Source organism: Ranitomeya imitator, chromosome 1 (assembly GCF_032444005.1).
Source record: "Ranitomeya imitator isolate aRanImi1 chromosome 1, aRanImi1.pri, whole genome shotgun sequence".
Lineage (NCBI taxonomy): Eukaryota > Metazoa > Chordata > Amphibia > Anura > Dendrobatidae > Ranitomeya > Ranitomeya imitator.
In genome coordinates, this window is record NC_091282.1 from 201,053,696 (window position 1) to 201,067,762 (window position 14,067).

Below are 14,067 nucleotides of genomic sequence, written 5' to 3' on the forward strand. Positions count from 1 at the left end.
TTCTAGGAATGTCCCTGGACTCGTCTCGGTGGTTGGTAATTCTCCCTCCAGACAAAATCTTAGCCCTTCATCAAGGAGCCCAAGATCTTAGTCAGTCTACCCCTCACTCCATCCGGTTTGCAATGAGGGTACTAGGAAAGATGGTTGCTGCAATGGAAGCGGTCCCCTTTGCGCAACTGCACCTTTGTCCCCTTTAACATGCCCTTCTGTCAGCTTGGGACAGGAACCCTTTCTCCCTCGACCGAAGGTGCCGCTTATCCCTGCAAGTCAAACACACTCAGGTGGTGGACATTGAACTCTTCCCTCAACCGGGTGAAGTCTTTTCTACCCGTTCAATAGCTAGTAATGACTACCGATGCCAGTCTTTCGGGCTGGGGAGCAGTCTTCTGCCACCACACTGCTCAGGGCCACTGGTCAATTCAGGAATCTAAGCTACCGATCAGCGTTCTGGAGGTCCTTGCTATTCATCTGGCTTTGCAGCACTTCCAACATCTTCTGGCGGGTCACCCCATCCGTATCCAATCAGACAATGCCACGGCTGTGGCATACATCAATCATCAGGGGGGTACCTGCAGCAGGACGGCCATGTTCGAGGTAATTCACATACTTCGATGGGCAGAGAACAACCACTCAGTGATCTCAGTGGTACACATTCCAGGAGTGGAAAACTGGACTGCGGATTTTCTCAGCTGTCAGGGTCTCATTTCGGGGAAATGGGAGCTCCATCCGGAAGTCTTCTCCCAGATCTGTCTTCGCTGGGGGAACCCAGGATTGTGGTCTTTCTTTTCTCGTCTTCTCAGTCCCCACCATTCTAGAGTTTCTACAGGTCGGTCTGGACTCCGGGCTGGCACTTAGCTCTCTCAAGGGCCAAATCTCCGCTCTATTTGTCTTATTTCAAAGACTCACCACGTTAAGACTCCAGGTTAAGACTTTTCTTCAGGCAGTATCACATGTCGCTCCTCCTATCGCATGCCTTTAGAGCCTTGGGGCCTCAAGTTGGTGCTAAGTGCCCTTTAGGAATCGCCCTTTGAACCGCTTCAGGACATTTCACTTTCCTTTCTTGTGGCAATCACATTGATCAGACGGGTTTCGTAATTAGCTGCCTTATCCTGCCGGGCACCTTTCCTTAACTTCCATAAGGACAAGGTTGTCCTCAGGCTGTTGCCTTCCTTTTTGCCAAAGGTCGTTTTGTCCTTCCATCGTAGCAAGGATATTGTTCTTCCTTCCTTTTGTCCGGCTCCGATTCACAACATTGAAAGAGCTCTCCACACTCTGGACCTAGTCTGAGCTCTGCGAAGGTACGTCTCAAGGACAGCATCCTTCAGAAGAACAGATGCCCTGTTCATTCTCCCAAAAGGTCACAAGAAGGGTCTTGCCGCTTTGAAGGCCACTATAACCAGGTGGATTCGTTCCACCATTCAGGAGTCATACCGAGTCAGAAGTCAGCCCATCCCATCGGGGATTAGAGCACACTCCACTCAAGCAGCAATTCCGCCCCAATATCGGTGATTGGTCGCGCCCGGCTGGCCGATCAGCGAAGCGTGGTTCAAATCTGGTGCCAATTCGCGGCCGGACTGCGTCTGTCGCTGATTGGTCGCGGCCGGCCGCGACCAATCACCGAAGCGGTGTTTAAATCCCGTGCCAATATCGCTGATTGGTCGCGACCGGCCGCGACAAATCAATCAGCGAAGCGTGGTTTAAATTTGCGGCTGGACTGCATCTGTCGCTGATTGGTCGCAGGATGTCAGGGGTTCGGGACGCTGGATGTCGGGGGTTCGGGGTGCAGGATATAGTACAGCCACGTAGTATAAAACACAGCCACGTAGTATATAGCACAGCCACGTAGTATGTAGCACAGCCACGTAGTATATAGCACAGCCACGTAGTATATAGCACAGCTACGTAGTATATAGCACAGCAATGTAGTATATAGCACAGCCACTTAGTATATAGCACAGGCATGTAGTATATAGTACAAGCAAGTAGTATATAGCACAGGCACGTAGTATATAACACAGCCCGCGTAGTATATAACATAGCCCACATACTATATAACATAGCCCACGTACTATATAACACAGAAAGCCACATAGTATATAGCACAGCCACGTAGTATATAGCACAGCCACGTAGTATATAGCACAGCCACGTAGTATATAGCACAGCCGCGTAGTATATAGCACAGCCACGTAGTATATAACACAGCCCATGTACTATATAATACAGAAAGCCACATAGTATATAGCAGAGCCACGTAGTATATAGCACAGCCACGTAGTATATAGCGCAGCCACGTAGTGTATAGCAGCCACATAGTATATAACACAGCCCACGCAGTATATAACACTGCCCATGTAGTATATATCAGTCACGCAGTATATAACACAGCCCACATAGTATACAGCAGTGTGGGCACCATATCTCTGTTAAAAAAAGAATTAAAATAAAAAATTGTTATATACTCATCCTCCGGCATCCACCGAAGTTGTCCCGATGCGTGCGAGGCTGCCGCCAGCTTCCGTTGCCAGTGATGCATGGCGAAATTACCCAGATGACTTGGCAGTCTCGCGAGACCGCTAAGTCATCTGGGTAATTTCTCCATCGTCTCATTGGGGGACACAGGACTGTGGGTGTATGCTATTGCCGCCAGGAGGCTGACACTAAGTAGACAAAAAAAAAAAAGTTAGCTCCTCCTCCATAGTATACACCTTGACACTGGCCCTGACAGCTCCAGTTTATGCTTAGTGTCCGTAGGAGGCACATCTCTGGGTTTTCCCAGATTCATTCTACCTTGAAGATAAGACAGGGGCGACGGACCTTTTTGAAGGGGTCCGATCTCCCCAAACCAACAACGGGCGAGCACGTGTGAGTGTCGCCTCCACGTAGCCTTTCCCGCAACGTGGGATTGCCGGACTTAAAGCCTGACCACCCTGAGGTAACGAAACCCTAGGTTGTACAGGCATTCATGCATTGTCCGTGCAGCCTCCACTTTGATCACCAATGCATTTGACTACGGTGCTTAAAGGAGGCAGACGGTCCCTCTCCTCACCTTTTGAAAGGTGAAGGAGCTAGGGTGCCTGCACCGTCCTTTCCCATACGTGTATATATATATATATATATATATATACATATATATATATTTATCATGTGTATGCCTCTTTTCTAACCTTGCGTGTTGTCAGAGGCTGCGGGGGGGGGGCTCCTGCTTCATCGCGCGGTCTCAGGTGGTAAATCGCCATGCTACACTCAGTGCAGTGCCGGTTCCATCATAGCTAAAGCACGGGCGGAAGTCCCGCCCCTAGCATCTTTCTTCCGGCGGCCCGCTGCATCATGGTCGCTGTAGTCTTCCTGCAGGATCACGGGCGGAAGTTCCGCCCCTAGCGTCCTTTTCTTAGGCGGCCCGCTGCATCATGGTCGCTGTAGTTTCAGCAAGGTTGTGGGCGGAAGTTCCGCCCCCTTCGCCGTCGCGTACTTCCGGTTTCGCGCTCCCAGCGTTTCTAGGAGAGAGCAGGTATGGGGAAAATCAAGTCCCCTGCTTTGGCCTTCTGCGCGTCCCTTATGGCGGCTCCTCCCCCTTTCATGATCTTCATAAGGGAGGTTTTCTCTGCTCAGAGCTCGGTCAGTTTGGTGCTCAGAACCGACGGGGACACAGGACTGGGGTAAGTGCTACTTCCCTCAGCCTGACAGCAGTCTTTTGCTCTAGACACAGTGGCCCATAAGGAGTTTCATAGCAGCAGCAGCAGCAATAGTCAGTCATGTCTAGAAGGACTAAGTCTCACTCCGTCCTGTATTCCTCATGCATTACTTGCCGGGCTTCTTTTCCGCATGCGCAAACTAGCCACTTCTGTGAGGCTTGTGACCCCGAACGCGTCCAGGAGCCCCCGCCTGCTATTCTGCCGGGTATGCCTGTATCTGAGACTGCGGCATCTCCCCCTGAGTGGGTCGTATCCTTAACGCAATCTATAGCGTCCCTAACAAAGGCAGTTCAGTCCCTTCAGGCCCCTGTCGGGGACATTCATCCATCTGCTTCGGGAAGATCCTCCGATTCTCATGACCCTCCGGCCTGCAGGGGCCGTACTCCCTCTAGGCAGACGCGGGGGAAGCGTACCCATACAGCGTCTCCCGGTCCATCGGGTGCATCTGTGAATTCCGTCTCTCGGTCTCCCTCACCTGTGGAAGTGAGTGTACATGGTTCAGACGTTGACTCTGAAGGGTCTTTTGATTTAGAAGCTCCTGATTATCAGGAATCAGTTGACAGTCTCATTGAGGCCGTTAACCAGTCTTTGGGAGTAGAGGATGAAGCCACCCTACCTTCAGGTCATAAGGTGTCTTTTAAAAGATTCAAGCAACCTCATAAGGTGTTTTCTTCTCATCCTGAGTTTGAGGATCTAGTTCAACGTCACATGGAGCGACCGGATAAACGTTTCTTAGGCCAGAAGGCCCTGGGTACCAGGTATCCTTTCGCTCCCGAAATTTGTAAAAAATGGGCAGAATCTCCTTCTGTGGATCCTCCCGTGTCCCGTTTGGCCTCTAACACACTGTTGTCTCTTCCTAATGGATCCGCTATTAAAGACCCAACTGATCGGCTCTTAGAGAGTCTAGCTCGGTCGGTGTTTGAGGCTTCAGGGTCAGCCCTCGCGCCGTCTTTTGCGGCGACATGGGTTGCCAAAGCTATGATAGCTTGGTCAGAGTCCGTCACTAAAGCTCTTCAGGATAGGGAGTTTCCTGTAGAAGTGATAGAGATGTCTAATCAGATATCCTTGGCTGGGAATTATTTGATTAATGCATCTTTGGATGCGGCAAATTGTTCAGCATTGGCAGCTGCAAATGCTATCGCTATCAGAAGGGCTCTATGGCTGCGAAATTGGCGGGCGGATTCTACTTCAAAAAAGTCCCTTACATCCCTTCCTTATCAAGGTGGCCGATTATTTGGCGCAAAGTTGGATCAACTTATATCTGATACCACAGGGGGAAAGAGTAATTTCCTTCCACAACAAAGGGTTAAGCAACCTTTTCGTCGCCAATTTCAAGCAAGGTTTAAATCCTTTCGTAACACCCGGTGGTCTGCAGCCCCAAGCTCAGGTCCTCCAAGTCGGTCTAACCAAGACAGGGAGCACCAGGTCTCATATAGAGCCAATCCATTGGCAAGAATGCGATATCAACCATCAAGATCTAGGGGATCTAGATATCCGCGGTCTTCGGCTAAATGACTGGAGGCAGCCTCATGGCGTCTTCAACAGGGTAGGCGGTCGCCTACTTCTGTTCCATCAGTCCTGGCTGTCAGTCGTATCCGACAGATGGGTGAGAGAACTGGTGGTCTCAGGGTACAAAATAGAGTTTCTCTCTCTCCCTCCAAGCCGTTTTTTTCCGTCCAGTCTTCCCAGTTCAAGATCCCGTCTAAGGGCCTTATTCAAAGCAGTCGAGTCTCTTCAGTCCAACGGGGTCATTGTTCCCATTCCAGGGGTAGAAAGATTTCAAGGATTCTATTCCAATCTGTTTACGGTCCCCAAAAAAGACGGGACTGTAAGACCCATTCTGGACCTAAAATGTTTAAACAAGTTCGTAAGCATTCGTCACTTCCGTATGGAGTCGCTCCGCTCGGTTATTGCGGCTATGGAAAAGGGAGAATTCCTAGCTTCCATAGATATCCAAGATGCCTATCTGCATGTTCCCATATTTCTTCCGCATCAAAGGTTTCTACGGTTTTCCATAGGTGAACGTCACTTCCAATTCACAGCATTACCTTTCGGTCTCGCCTCTGCTCCCAGGGTGTTCACAAAGGTGATGTCAACAGTTGTGTCCATCCTGCACTCCCGGGGCATAGTCATTTTGCCATACTTGGACGATCTCTTGGTCAAGGGACCAACTTTTCAAGCATGCAAAGAAAACATCAGCATCACTTTGGACACTCTGTCCCGACTAGGGTGGCTGGTCAATCGGAAAAAGTCATCTCTCGTCCCATCTCGAAAGATTTCTTTTTTAGGAATGATCTTCGATACTTCTCGGGGTCTGACTATCCTACCCCAGGACAAGGTACTCTGCCTTCAGCAGGAAGGGAAAATACTGCAGCAGCCAAGTTTTCACTCTATCCGGTTTTGCATGAGGGTCTTGGGCAGGACGGCCATGGAAGCAGTACCATTCGCCCAATTTCATCTTCGACCTCTCCAGCAGGCAATTTTGTCAGCCTGGAACAGGAGTCCGGCTTCTCTCAACCTCCGGTGCCGTCTGTCTCCCCGGGTCAGGCAGTCTCTCATATGGTGGATGAGGAGCTCCTCTCTGCGGCAGGGGAAAGCTTTTCCTCCAGTCCATTGGCTGGTAGTCTCTACAGACGCCAGTCTTCTCGGTTGGGGAGCAGTGTTTCTCCAACACACAGCACAAGGTTTTTGGTCTCCAGAGGAGTCAACTCTTCCAATCAATCTGTTGGAGATAAGGGCTATTTGGCTGGCTCTGCAGCACTTTCACCATCTTCTGGCGGGTCGCCCGGTCCGGATCCAATCGGACAATGCCACGGCTGTGGCTTACGTAAATCATCAAGGGGGCACCCGCAGCAGGTCAGCCATGCGCGAGGTAGGGAAAATCCTCCGCTGGGCCGAGAACAACCACTCCGTGATCTCGGCAGTTTACATCCCGGGCAAGGAGAACTGGGCAGCGGACTTTCTGAGCCGTCAGGGTCTTGCGTCCGGGGAATGGTCTCTTCATCCCGACGTTTTTCGGCAGATTTGCCAACGCTGGGGTATCCCGGACGTGGATCTAATGGCATCCGGGTGGAATGCCAAGGTCCCCAGGTTCGTAGCTCGTTATCGAGATCCAAGAGCTCTCGCCATAGACGCGCTGGTCCTTCCTTGGAACCAGTTTCGTCTTCCATATCTGTTTCCTCCTCTGGCGCTCCTCCCAAGGGTAGTCAGGAAGATCAAGATAGAGGGGGTTCCGGCAATTCTAGTCGCCCCAGATTGGCCTTGGAGGTGGATCTAATGGCATCCGGGTGGAATGCCAAGGTCCCCAGGTTCGTAGCTCGTTATCGAGATCCAAGAGCTCTCGCCATAGATGCGCTGGTCCTTCCTTGGAACCAGTTTCGTCTTCCATATCTGTTTCCTCCTCTGGCGCTCCTCCCAAGGGTAGTCAGGAAGATCAAGATAGAGGGGGTTCCGGCAATTCTAGTTGCCCCAGATTGGCCTCGGAGGTCATGGTACGCAGACCTTGTTCAGCTGATTGCTGGGGTTCCTTGGCAGCTTCCAATGCGGCCGGATCTTCTGTCGCAGGGGCCGATATTCCACCAGAACTTAGGGGCCCTGCGTTTGACGGCTTGGCCGTTGAATCTTGGATTCTGACCCAGGCCGGTTTTTCTCAAAAGGTAGCTTCTACTATGATTAATGCTCGAAAGACGGTTTCTGCACGCATCTACCACCACACCTGGAAAGTTTTTCTTTCATGGTGCAGGAAGAAGGGTCTTCCTCCTTTACGGTTCTCCGTTCCTAATATTTTAGCCTTTCTCCAAACTGGTTTAGACTCAGGTCTCGCTCCAAGTACCCTTAGGAGGCAGATATCAGCCTTATCGGTTCTTTTTCAGCACAGGATTGCTACCATTTCACAGGTCAATACTTTTTTGCAGGGAGTCTCTCACATGGTCCCCCCTTGAGCTCCGCTAGAGGCTTGGGACCTTAATCTGGTCTTGAGCGCTCTTCAGGAAGCCCCATTTGAGCCTTTCCAAGAAGTTTCTTTAACGTATCTTTCTTGGAAGGTTTCGTTTTTGGTAGCCATAACCTCCATTAGGCGGGTGTCGGAATTGGCGGCCTTGTCCTGCCAGTCGCCTTTTCTGCAATTTCATCAAGATAAGGTAGTATTAAGACCAGTTCCCTCTTTTCTACCAAAGGTAGTTTCCTCATTTCACATCAATGAGGACATAGTCTTGCCTTCGTTTTGTCCTGCTCCTTCTCACCGTGTGGAAAAAGCTCTCCATACTCTGGACCTAGTGAGAGCACTGAGAAGATATGTTTCTCGGACCGCGTCTTTTCGACAGACGGATGTCCTGTTCGTTCTTCCGGTGGGTCACAAGAAGGGATTCGCAGCCTCTAGGTCGACCTTAGCCAGATGGATACGAGCCACCATTCAGGAGGCCTACCGTATCAAGGGTGCAGCCATCCCGGCTGGGATCAGAGCACACTCTACTCGAGCAGTGGGGGCTTCCTGGGCACTTCGGCACCAAGCTTCAGCAGAACAAGTTTGCAAAGCGGCAACTTGGTCCAGCCTGCACACCTTCTCTAAGCATTACAATATCCACACTCAGGCCTCTGCTGATGCAAGTTTGGGAAGAAAAATTCTTCAGGCTGCGGTATCACACCTATAGGCGGTAAGTGCCTAAGGGTTTGTTCCAGTAAGTCTTTTTTTCCCACCCTGGGACTGCTTTGGGACATCCCACAGTCCTGTGTCCCCCAATGAGACGATGGAGAAACAGGGATTTTTGTGTTACTCACCGTAAAATCCTTTTCTCCGAGTCATTCATTGGGGGACACAGCGCCCTCCCTATTTTTTTCTTGTTATTTTCTCTACGGAGTTGTTCAGGCTGTAGTGTTATTCTAGACATGTTGTCTTTGCTCTAATGCTGTTTTGTTGTCTCTATCTCCTACTGCTTGTGCACCAAACTGGAGCTGTCAGGGCCAGTGTCAAGGTGTATACTATGGAGGAGGAGCTAACTTTTTTTTTTTTTGTCTACTTAGTGTCAGCCTCCTGGCGGCAATAGCTTACACCTACAGTCCTGTGTCCCCCAATGAATGACTCGGAGAAAAGGATTTTACGGTGAGTAACACAAAAATCCCTGTTTCGCAATGCATCTCTGGAACGGAAGCTGGCGGCAGCCTCGCCACTCGAGCGCTTCGGTGGACGGGGGAAGATGAGAATAGCACCATTTTTATTTTATTTTTTTAAATTATTTTTAACATTATATCTTTTTACTATTGATGCTGCATAGGCAGCATCAATAGTAAAAAGTTTGTCACAGTGTTAATAGCAGCGTTAACAGACTGCGTTACACCGCGATATGCCGCCGTGTAACGCAGTCAGTTTAACGGACTGCTAAAACGCTATGTGGGCGGCGGGCGCTGACTGAGTGGGGGCACAGACTTCAGGGAAATAGGGAGCGGCCATTTCGCGGCCGGACTGTGCCCGTCGCTGGCCGCGACCAATCAGCGACTTTGGATTTCCGTGACAGACAGACAGACGGAAGTGCCCCTTTAGGGGTTCAGTCTGTTGTTCACCTCCAAAAAAGAGCAGAAGAAATGCATTAAAGGTGTAGTCCTGGCTAAAAACGCAGTTGCCTGGGGTTTAGATTTCTGAAATTAACCAACTCTGCCATACTCTCCACCAGTCACCCATGTGGATTCAGCTCAGGTTGCTCCATGAACTGGTCTGGCATCAGAAGTGATGACATTCACCTGTGATTGACTGCAGCGGTTAGGTGACTTGAACAGTGCGTTATTGGGTGTTTCTCTGACACGCTGTTCAAGTCACTTGGCTGCTCCAGCCAGTGACAGTCTGCAGTGCCAGACGAACCTCTACAACTTTAATAACTCTTATGATCTGCAGCTTCTTCCTGCCTACTTATTCATTATGCTTGATCCTTATTACAGGTAAAACTCTGGTTTGGGTTGTATTTTCTTCTGCTTTCAAAACATGGATAGCATGGCTTTTAGTTTACGACTCTTACTATGCAAGTCTCCAACATCTTTCAGGAGAAGGCTTGTGACACGTTTACTGAAGGCTTACCAATATATGGTCAACTTATGGCCGTAAACCAGAAGAAGAAAGAAATGTCTCCTAATTACATAAATGCTTGCCTCAGTTTGCCTGTATTATTCCTAGCAAGCTTTATATTTTTGTATGACAGAAAAGAAGTCCTGTCTATGGAGGAGTGTGGACTCTACTATTACTATATTGCTATCCTTATATGATGGTCGTTTACATGTGCGTCACTGCTGAGCAGCTGGTATTATAGAGGCATGGCGCAAACTACCCCTTCTGTATCTTTATATACTGTCAGACAGTGACTGTGTATAAAGACGTGCTCATTCATCAAACATCTGCAGCACTGATTAAAATTCATGCACGTTTCATTCTACAGGGTGGAAGTAAAGTTTTGTTACGCCCCCCTCCATTGCACTTCTTGGTTGAAACATTTCAGTACAGAATTCTGCACTAGAAATATGCAATAACCGTCCCATATGTGACCCAGTCCCCTGATATTTACATACCCTTCTGTTTCCTTCCAGAAATCTCTGTCTGTGGGATACATTGGTTACCCCGGCAAATAGTTTAGTTCATGGTAAGTAATTATCTTTCTCTCCCTATTCACATTTCACTTGATGGTTTTACATCTGATTGCATTTCTTTTATTAAGTCAGCAAAAGCCAAGACAGATCTTTATTTTTCCCTTATAGGATATGTGCTCAGCTAAATTGTTATACAGTATGATATCTGTGCCCCAAACATAAGCCTGTTAATACCGGCCGTCACTAAATAATCTTAGGCCATATTATCTTGCCTAAGGCTGTGTTCACACGTTGCATTTTTGCTGGGTTTTTTTATGGAAATATTCAGCTGCATTTAGTTAATGGGTATCAGTCTCCAAGTTTCGAGGTCGACATTATATGCAATCCAGTAAATGTATACTGAGATAACAAGTTAGAATGTGTGGTTAGATGTATGTGATGTATGTGAATATATATAATCATGGTGTAACATTGCTGGACGGTTAATGACCAGACATGGGAATGAACACGTAGTAATTCATACATTGTTGCTTCAAATTTTGTAAACCAGTGTAATAACAAAGTGTGCTCCTGTTTATGAACATCGGAAATGTGTTCGTTCTTATGTATATTTTTAATAAACGAAGTTAACAAAAAATATTCAGCTGCATTTCAAAGTACCATCAAAGTCTGAGATTTCAGAAATCCCATGAATGCAGCTTGTTTTTTTTTAACCTGACTTTAATCCGAGCTGCTTTTAGCATGGCACTTTTTTCAGCTTTTTTTTTTATTTTTTTGCTGTTTTTTCACCCATTGAAAGCAATATGTAGTCTACGTTTTTGGTACCAAAACCTGATGACGTTGAATCAGATTATAAAAAAAAAAAAACGTGTGAACATAGCTTAACCCCTTCATGACCTTGGGATTTTCTGTTTTTCCGTGTTCATTTTTCACTCCCCTCCTTCCCAGAGCCATAACTTTTTTGTTTTTCTGTCAATATGGCCGTGTGAGGGCTTATTTTTCTGCGGGACGAGTTGTACTTTTGAACGACATCATTGGTTTTACCATGTCATGTACTAGAAAATGGGAAAAAAATTCCAAGTGCGGTGAAATTGCAAAAAAAAAGTGCAATCCCATGCGGGTTTTTTGTTTGGCTTTTTTGCTAGGTTCACTAAATGCTAAAACTGACCATTATGATTCTCCAGATCATTACGAGTTCATAGTCACCAACCATGTCTAGGTTCTTTTTTATCTAAAAAAAATTGCTCCATTTTCCGATACCAGTAGCATCACCATTTTTCATGATCTGGGGTCAGGTGAGGGCTTATTTTTTGTGTGCCGAGCTGACGTTTTTAATTATAGCATTTTGGTGCAGATACGTTCTTTTGATCGCCCGTTATTGCATTTTAATGCAATGTCGCAGCGACCAAAAAAAAATAATTTTGGCGTTTTAAATTTTTTTCTCGCTACACCGTTTAGTGATCAGGTTAATCCTTTTTTTGTTGATAGATCGGGCAATTCTGAACGCGGCGATACCAAATATGTGTATGTTTGATTTTATTTTCATTGTTTTATTTTGAATGGGGAGAAAGGGGGGTGATTTAAACTTTTATATATATTTTTATTAATTTCATAATTTTTTAAACATTTTTTTTTACTTTTGCCATGCCTCAATAGCCTCCATGGGAGGCTAGAAGCTGGCAGAGCCTGATCGGCTCTGCTACATAGGAGCGATAATCAGATCGCTCCTATGCAGCTTAATTACAGGCTTGCTATGAGTGCGGACCACAGGGTGGCGCTCACAGCGAACCGGCATCAGTAATCATAGAGGTCTCAAGGACCTCTATAGTTACTATCCTGATGCATCGCTGACCCCTGATCATGTGACGGGGGTCAGAAATGCGCGTGGCCAGAAGCGGTAGTTAAATGCTGCTGTCGGCGTTTGACAGCGACATTTAACTAGTTAATAGCTGCGGGTGGATCGCGATTCCACTCGTCACTATTGCGCGCACATGTCAGCTGTTCAAAACAGCTGACATCTTGCAGCTTTGATTTGGGCTCACCGCTGGAGCCCTGCATCAAAGAGGGGGATCTGACCTCGAACGTACTCTCCCGTCCGAGGTCAGAAAGGGGTTAAAGCTATTTTCTCATCAGAGGCAACAACTTTCCAAAATGCGGGCTCTATAGCTATCGCCCAGTCTCCTCCTTGGGCTACACCCATACTATTCCTTAGACAAAGTAAAAACTGCATACTGCCATGTTTTTGAAGTGGCTGCAGCAGGAGAAATATAAAGTATTACATGGTGGCCATATACATCAGTGACCAGCCATGTAGTGCTAGGATAGCTGGAGTCCGTCAAAACAGGAACTACTCTCATAAAGTAGGATAGAGGGGGATCCTGAGCAGGATAACCCCCTGCATGACCCCTAACAATGCATTTGGACATACGTTGTCCTAATAGCTCAGTGGACCATTGTTCTAGTAAAACCCTAACTTGGCCAAAATATTGAAATTACAATCACTTTAAGTATCAATAAATTGTGTTTTTTTTTCCATTTGTATTTTCAGCTTTCTTTTGCCACGAGAGTGGAGCAACTGTTATAGCTTATGCACCAAAAAATCAGCTTTTGATATCTGGAGGAAGGAAGGGTCTCATTGGCTTATATGACTTGCGTCAGAGGCAACAACGGCATTCATTCCAAAGCCATGATTCTGCAGTCAAGGCCATTGCTATTGACACAACAGAAGAATATTTTGTCACCGGATCTGCAGAGGGCAACATTAAGGTATAGTGTTCATATAGGAACTAGTTTATATATTGAGCTGTTCTATCAGGATATCTACACATGAATATCATCTTAATTTTTTATTTTCTTGCCTTAATTATTATCAACTCATAGACTGCAGCATTCAGGATTCTGCAAGCTTTAGAGTTAAAATCTCTCACTATCCCTTGATGGTGCGCAAAATGTCATGATTTACATTGTAGCCCAGGGTTAACACATGGTGCCACTAAACACTCTCCCGGATGGGGGGCTGGCCTGCTCTCTCGGATGGGGGGCTGGCCTGCTCTCTCAGATGGGGGGCCGGCCTGCTCTCTCGGATGGGGGGCCGGCCTGCTCTCTCGAATGGGGGGCCGGCCTGCTCTCTCGGATGGGGGGCCGGCCTGCTCTCGGGGGTGGTAGGCTGCTCTTTCAGATGAGTGCCGGCCTGCCGTCTCGGCTGGGGGGGCGGCCTGCTGTCTCGGATGGGGGGGGCAGCCTGCTGTCTCGGATGGGGGAGGGCGGGGGGAGGCGGCCTGCTGTGTCAGATTGTGGGGGCGGCCTGCTCTCTCGGATGGGGGGCTGCTCTCTCAGACAAGCATAAATGGTTCTGGCCTAAAAGATGACTCATGCATGGAATCAAGTAAACTATCTCTAGATTTGGTATACTGCAGCAAATCTACATATTGAAGGGCAGTTATATATCACTTTTTTTTTCCTGCAAAGTTCATTGTACAGCAGAAAAAAAATACAATGTATTTTCTCATTATCATTGCTCCTATACAGAGCTACAGACATGCTTCAACAAGGAGCTGTTTTGCACTTAGTGCAAGTTCTGGTTGTTGCTCTAGCCAATTATCGTTATATATTCCTAACTTATAGAAGTATATTGGCTCATAAGCAAGCAAAGCCATCAGGAGGAATTGTTTGTGTAGTAGATGCTTCCCCGAAGATTTGAGACAGAATAAGACCTTATTCACACATACATATAATGGTTCTATGTACATGTGGTATATTTGGTGACAGATAGATCACCAAACATTTCCCTACTTTCTTCAGATGG

At 47.5% G+C, this 14,067-nt stretch overlaps 1 protein-coding gene across 1 annotated transcript in view; it reads left to right on the forward strand.

The window, feature by feature from the left end:
• The window catches only part of DMXL1 (Dmx like 1), a 230,094-nt gene that overhangs the window by 213,055 nt on the left and 2,972 nt on the right, over positions 1–14,067 (forward strand). The window contains exons 41-42 of the mRNA XM_069753398.1: positions 10,263–10,315; positions 12,811–13,028. Coding sequence (XP_069609499.1) covers positions 10,263–10,315; positions 12,811–13,028 — 271 coding nt within the window. The remainder of the gene's footprint in view (positions 1–10,262; positions 10,316–12,810; positions 13,029–14,067) is intronic.